Source organism: Symsagittifera roscoffensis, chromosome 1 (genome assembly GCF_963678635.1).
Source record: "Symsagittifera roscoffensis chromosome 1, txSymRosc1.1, whole genome shotgun sequence".
NCBI classification, from domain to species: Eukaryota; Metazoa; Xenacoelomorpha; order Acoela; family Convolutidae; genus Symsagittifera; species Symsagittifera roscoffensis.
Window position 1 is genome coordinate 63,430,302 of NC_087062.1, and position 7,620 is coordinate 63,437,921.

Consider the following 7,620-nt stretch of genomic DNA (forward strand, 5'->3'; position numbering starts at 1 on the left):
GAATATGAATAAATGGGAGCGATGGATAAGTTAGTTAGGACCTCTAAAACAATCTTGGAGCTCTGCTAAGTGCATTTTGATTGGACCAAAGCAACTTTCGTTTTTGGAACAGGAAATTGCTTAAGTATCATAACAACAAAAACCACCAATAAAGTTGATAAAACATATGCTACTAAATTGTCATTGTTACAATGCTATGCTGCAAAAAGGGCAATTCGGAGTTAGGTCGGAAAAATGAATTCAAATTATAACACAAACATTTGCTTGTATTCTCAGAAACTGGACCAATATGAGTAATGGCAATTTCCGCTTCAATTTTTTCACTTTTTGATTGGAAAGCATGCACAATCGAGCAAAGTACAAAAATTATTCACAAAACCTTAAGCCTGCACTATTTGCATAGCAATTCAAATTCAACACAGAGATGAAGCCACAAATTCGCAACCAAGAGCGAGAAAGCGGCGAAAATTCGGATGGACAAAAAAATCATAGAGCACAAAAACTCAAATTTTGCACGTAATAAACTAAAGGCCACCACACTAACTTTGCATGCAAAAAATTAGAAAATATTAAACCAACTGGTGTTAAAATTAAACTATGCAGTAAAAATTCTCTCAAAAAATATGTATAGGGAAATTTCTGAAATGGAAGTTTATTTATTATACTGTTCAGATGTCAAGCACATGTTTCTATACTGCTAATGCATCCTACTGATTCAAAAGTGCCACCAAAAGTAGAAATTTCTTTTTCAACTTAGATTGAGAAAAAATTGCATCGTACTATTACACAACGCTACGCTCATATAAATAAAAGTAACTACATTGAGCTGCGCATTACTTGCGATACAACACAATCATAGAAATCATAAATCCAAAAAAAAAGAGAAGTGTTAAAAAACGAAGTGAACCAGAATTTAAATTTTCATATGTCTCAATGAAACTCATTCAAGGCAGAATGGAACAAAACTTAAAAAGAATCTTTTAGCAGACAGCAGTTCAGCCGAAAAAAAAAATCATAGAAAATTAAAAAGTTTCAAGTCCCCCCTAAAACTACATTGTACAATCTTTGGACTTGTAACTACAATGAAAGTTGCTTACAGCAGAAGCAAAACCCGTGTGACAATTAAGCCGACAAATCTTCAGCAGACAAACGAAAATCAGACAATTCAATTTTACAGGAAAAAAATTGAATTGCCAACTAAAAAAAAACAAGGTAAGGCCGGGTTTCGAACAGCGTTACATCTAGACCAAGTTGGAACGAACCTGGAAGTTGCTATGCTTCAATAAAAAGCAAGAAAGAGTAAAAATAAAATTGTTTATGAGAAAAAAAGTATAATTCCCGATAACAAGTGTAATACAAACTACCCATTAAAGCCTCTATACGAATTTGCGAATCATTTCATCGGACAGCAACGCCAGGAACATCCTAGAAAAATTAGATATAGATCTCTCAAAGGCAACGGACTATTGACAAAACCATTTATGCAAAAAAGAATGCGGCTGAGAAATTTATGGCTAGAGATTGCAATCGGCTATCCTTGTTGTTCCGACTACTGAAAATGGGGAGCAGCGTTGTAGTTTTTTCTTTTTCCTCTTTCACGCAACATGAGGTTCCACAAATAATCGTCGGAGGATCTTGAGTGATATATATTTCTAAAGCCTTTGCAGGTATAATTTGAACCCTATTAAAACTTTCAAAAAAGTTTCGCGGTGAAAAAAGCGGATTTATTTGTTATAATATTTGGTCCAACTTCGAGCAAAAAAAGCGAGCAATCAGGTCTATAGAGAGGCGAAGCTTCGCTTTAAAAACACTAACGAGAGTGCAATATAAAGCCCAATAGGAAAAATTAGAAATAAGCCTAGACATTGAAATTAGTAAAAATTCGGCTACGTCTCGGGTTCGTACCTGCGACCTAGAGATTATGAATCTCACACACTAACCACTCAAGCACGGACACTTAATAGGCATCAAACACTAGCCACAAAAAAGCAGAGAACAAATGAAATGCTATTTCCAATGCTGCAGTAAAAATTCCAAATAAACGAACACTTCTATTTGCGAGTTAGCTTAGAAAAAAGAAGGCTCGTAAGACACAAACTGATGCTTAGTGTAATAATACAAAAGGAGACAAAAAAACTTAGTTTTATTCCAGGAAAATCAATTTTTTGCTTCTTTTAGCGCCTTGTTGAAAGCAAAAAAAATCTGCTTAAAACTTGACAAAATACAAAATTGTTTTTTTTTGATAAATTGTTTCAGACAAACTGTGGTCAAATATATTTACAAGGCTGTCGATTAGATCCGCTCATAGCCGTAAGAACAAAAACTTCACAATTTGCAAAAAAATATGAAAATGCTTTTTTTTTCAAATATTTTCGTAGTCGAGCCTTTCTCTGCTACTTCCACGGCAATCGGCTCTCCTTGATCTACTTTGTTTTAATATCGTTCTGCCTCTGGGAAACCTGATTTAACTTTTAATGCCCGAAGGTGGTATATTTTGGCTCAAACCAGTAGTAAACAAAAAAAACAAGGGAAATCTTTTCAATGATCAAACTTTTTTCAAATTTTGGTACAACTATCCTTATGAAAAAGTAATTTACACAAATAAATTAATTTAACACCATCCATTTAAATTAGGCTGGATAACTAACTGGGTTCATTAGTTATATTAGAAAGCAGAGTTGACTCGATTAAATCAATTTCATATTGATAACAATCGCCATTTTCCGAGTTCATGTCCGACTCTGTCGTGTCTGATTCAATTGAAGGTGATGAACTTGCTTGTTTGTCGTCCATTTCTTCATCATCATTTTTGCTTTCTGTTTCAATCTCTTGTTCAGTATCACAACCTGTAGCACCGTTTTTCAAAGCTCTGGAACCTGTAGTATCCATATGTTCGCCAGTGATTTTTTTCTCTGATGTAATATCTTCAGTTTTTTCTGGCACGCTCACATTGTTGCATGCATTTTCTGACCCAATTATTGAATGCACGTCACTTAATGCTACCGATTCGTTTGTTTGTTCCGGCTTAGCTTCTTTGAAGTTGTTTCGAGGACTAGGGTACCATGACGTTTTCAGAGATTTCGTGTGGTCAAAATTTTCAAGATTGAACTCTTTCTCGTCAACTTTGACCCACTTTTGTGAACAAGACCACAACCAATCAGGGTTCACAATTTTGATGTTGCGACTCGATTTTCTAGCTTGGTGTACTTTGTGGGTCCCTTGTCTAGCTGCAACAACATGAGTACACTTACTCAGGTCCATAGTCTCCATCACAGTAGCACCAAGAGACTTCGCCTCTAAGTATTCCCGACTGTTGCCTATCGGAAAATTAGTCGGAACAACAGCACTGAATACTAATGTACAGTTTTCTATTACTTCGCGTTTCGTCTCGTTAATGATATCTTTCACGTTTGGAATATTAGGTGGACCATTAAAACAACTTTTGCAATTATTTTCGTATCTTTCGTAAAATTTGTGATGAACTTTAAGCAGAATGTTTTTGAGGAAGGGCAAAAACTCGTCATCGTCTTCCCAAACTATCTCCTCATTCTCGTCAGAATTCGAAGGCATCTCGAAATTCATGTCTATGAGACATGACTTCAAAACTCCTTTCCCAGCAGCAAGCTTAGCGGATCTTGAACAAAATAACTTATTGATTAGAATCTGATTCAGGAGACAGTTATTTGACTCAAATTGAAATTTAAGAAATTACCAATGACTGATAATTGTATGTTAGAATATGTATCCCGTTTCTCCGAACTGATTATGCATTAAAACAGTTGTATTCAAATAGCTGTTTCATGGTTGCTTTTCGCTGCTCATCGATTTAGCAGGAGCCAACTTTACCTCACTTCCAATAAAACACAAAGATAGCATAGCAGCCAGCCAAAATAAACTCAGAGGAAAGCTAGAGTCGAAAAACAACATCGCCCAAAAACTTGAAAAAACTTGTTGAGAAACAGGATCGCAAGCGTTGTATAAGCACTAAAACCAAGACTATCGAGTGGTAATTAAGCAGAAAATGCTTGAGTCGACGCTCGTTGAGCCAGAAAAAAGTCAGAAACAATTTTGGAGCTATGAGAACTGTTAAATTTCCGCGTCTTATGTCATCCCCGAAGCACATAAAAGTATATAATCTAGTTACGACGTAATAAGAGGCAGCTAAATCAATATGATATAAGCCAAAACCATTTGAACCCAGTTACTTGCACAGATTCCGCTCAGGCTCAAACAACAGACATTTGTCTATTCCTGGGCGATACCTCTAGGCTATAAAGGGCCGAATTTATTACAAACCAAGGTGCCAAATAAAATACCAATTCTCTAAGACAAGTTGTTAACCGGAAAAATCTCAGATTCCTAAAACACTATTTAACAGAAAAAGTGTTTTCTTAAGATTTGAATTATGGAAACCTCAACTAATATCGAGAACCTTATTAACTCGATTCCCGATGTAGCTACCGAGAAGGCAGTGCGAGCGGTGGCTAAGCAGATATGGCACAACAAGGGGGCAAAAATGAGAAAAATATGGCGGAAATCTTGAACTTCTGTCAACGTTTAGAAAGAAGGTTAAGGGAACAAGCAAAGACTCAATATTATTGATAACCCCCTTTTGACGCTAGAGATATTGGGAAACTGTTGGAAGACATTGTAAATTTTTGTGCAATGGATTAAAGTGTAAAATTGCGGGCAATGATTTGAAAGCTTTTCAAATTTTCCCAAGACCTAAAAACCCCAATAACGCTATAATACAGTCAGTTATAGTGAAGTTCATATACTTTCATCATAAAAACATAGCGTATGGTGGAAGACGTCATTTAAAAGATAGAGGTAAGCATTTTGATTCGAAAAAGTTATGGGTTCAAAAAATATAGATGCCTTTCTGAAAAAACTGTAAAATCTATAAACATGATTGCTGTTACCAACAACTGTGCTGTTTCCATACTATGTAAAAGTGACAATGGCAGAAATGTATATGTCAAATGGTTAACCCAGATGATATTGGAAAACTGAAAAATTTTGTTAGCAAAGAAATAAAATAGGGGACAAAAACTAAATCATTTGAAAAAGCTGGAACGAACACACGGTTTTTTAATTAGACGACAATACACTGATTTAGATGTAAAAGATCCAGGTGACTACTAATATTGAAGGCGAACCCAATTTCGCGTTCGGTAAAACATTATAGTGCACGGCTGCAACATCCTTATTTCTGACGAGTGTAGTTAAATGAAACCTGCAGATATCTACTAACACAACAATTTCAAAAAAAAAAATCTTCTTTAAAAAGTATACCTTCTATCGCAATAAATTTTCAGCAGACAGATACTTTTCCAAATAATTTATCTTCTTTTGCATTTATTCTTCTATCTTCTTATTAAAATTTTGAACAGAAATATATAGTTTTCTACCCTTAAAGACAAATTTGAACTGCTATATCAACAAAACAGTAAATCTCTTTCTATAGCCTTACGTGATAGATATAATTTGATTTCCTTTGTGGTTCAGACAACTGTCAATTGTTTAAATTGAAATTCGTACCTTTCACGATGCTCCGGTGTATCATTTTTATCTTCCTTGACTGCTGACTTCAATTCTGATGGAGTCACATGAAATACCATTGCATCCTCACTGCATCCATTTTTCATCATCATACAAGTTTCATCATCATCGTCCAGAAAAGATCTTCTTTTTCTCTTAGGCGACTGACTCGTTGATTCCTCGGGTTTGGTTGGATTCGCAGACTGAGCCATCTCAGTTGTACTACTCGTGAAATCTACCATCAAATTAGAATCATGATTTTCTTTCAACTTTTCAGTGTCAGCTTTCGAACTTTCTGAGCAAATATCCCCAGTAAAAGCTGTTTCTGTAGCTGCTGATTCTCTTTCATGGGTCTCTAAACTGACTTCCGATTTATCCGCAGGGAGACTAAATCGCACTCTTTTTGCACTTGACTGAACTTCGTGATCCTCGCCACTTCGTGGCGCTTTAGAAATGTCCCCAGCGCAACTACCCAAGCTTTCCGTCACAATTTTTTCCGTAATTAATTGCCCGGATTGCTGATTATTTTGAGTTTCGTCACTGTCTTTTTTTAATGGCTTTTCGTTGTCATTATTTTCTTTCCTGATGTCTGAATGTGCGGTTGATTTTGATTTCTGAGTTTCTGGTGTCTGTTTTGGTCTGCCCTTTGGATCGTTTATATCTCCAGTCGAAGGAAAAAACTTGTAAGCCGGAACCTAAAGTATAGAAATTTCATGAGGATAAAAATCATTGAATTTTCACTTTTATAAATATTTCAGGAGACACAAACCTTAATCACATTTTCATTGTACCTCCACACATCATCTCTATCATCAATAATGCAGACCATTTCGTCTCCCACTGGGAAAAGCGATGAAATATTTGCTGTTTTGTCGCTGCCAAACAGGTGAATTTCATCTCTCGCCATTATTCTGTGATGGAAAAATTTTTCCTCGGGATCCAAAATAGACGCTATGATATGCGCATAAAGTCGGACTCCAAACGTGATTATATGCAGCTCGAAGTACTTCGAGATCTCTTCTAGGAACTCATTGGTGCCTGGTCGTAGTTTAGTGTGGTACCAGGCACCGTTTTTCTGTAGCTGGAAATGATGCACGTCTTTGAGGTTTGAAGGTACATCATCATTTGTAGTGTGAATTAGAGTCTGATCTAGGTCTACGATTAGCACCAGTTTGCGAGCTTCCAGCAAATTGCTCACATCCTTGCTGGCAATGTCCTGAGCAATGTCTGATGAAACCTGAAGTTAACCAGCGTCAAAAGTACACACGTAAATATTGAAATTCAGCCTCAGGTTAAAGCCTTGGAACACACTCAAACAAAAGCTATAAAAACGTGTTTGAAACACAAAACAGACACTCAATATTGAGTGATAAACAAAAGGGTGATAATTTGCTATTTTACCATGAGTTCTGGCACGTTGTGAATCATAGAGACAGATGCAGAGGCCAGATTTGCACTCTTAGAACAGATTCCCTTAACCTCCGAGTCCATGTACTGGGGTTTGAGATCCTTCCCGCAGTCCGCGCATATCATTTTCACCACGATCCTAAAACAACTTTCAATGAAACCTTGCTTCTAAAACGTTTACACGCTCCGGGATTTTGAAAAAAGCATGCATCTTGAGCATACACAGAATCTTAAAGGTTTATTAAGGAAGCTCAGTATGTGATTGAGATGGTAAACTCCCTCCTCCATCAATTTGGCTACTAAACGAACCAAAAAGTACCTTTCGTCGCCCTACAAATGAAAGGCGAAAAAAACTTTGTGGAATCCTACTCACGGGTGATGACATGTCTCTGGCTCTATACACATCATTAAACTATCGGCCTCCAGATGTTGTCCGTTCGCCACAGCCAAGTCTTTCACGATACCGTTTTTTGTGGCCCGCAGCTTTTCAATGAACTTAGAATTATCTTCAGTTCTATACAGACACAAAACGGATCCCTTTTGAACTCTTGACCCACTTTTGACTTTTAGCTTGAAGACAGATCCTTTCTGTGGAAAAAGAATTTCACATGGGGTTTCTTCAGTCTCTTCCATTTGTAATTAATTAGCTGCATCTTACCAGTAACATGACAC

At 36.5% G+C, this 7,620-nt stretch overlaps 1 protein-coding gene across 1 annotated transcript; it reads right to left on the minus strand.

The window, feature by feature from the left end:
* Positions 1-2,592: 2,592 nt before the first annotated feature.
* LOC134847430 (RNA polymerase II subunit A C-terminal domain phosphatase-like) lies at positions 2,593-7,620 on the minus strand. The gene is made up of 5 exons (XM_063864555.1): positions 7,322-7,620; positions 6,943-7,087; positions 6,311-6,778; positions 5,542-6,236; positions 2,593-3,634 (listed from the first exon to the last, which is right to left on the minus strand). Exons 1-5 carry the CDS (start codon positions 7,579-7,581, stop codon positions 2,644-2,646), a joined length of 2,559 nt encoding a protein of 852 aa, XP_063720625.1. The 5' UTR covers positions 7,582-7,620; the 3' UTR covers positions 2,593-2,643.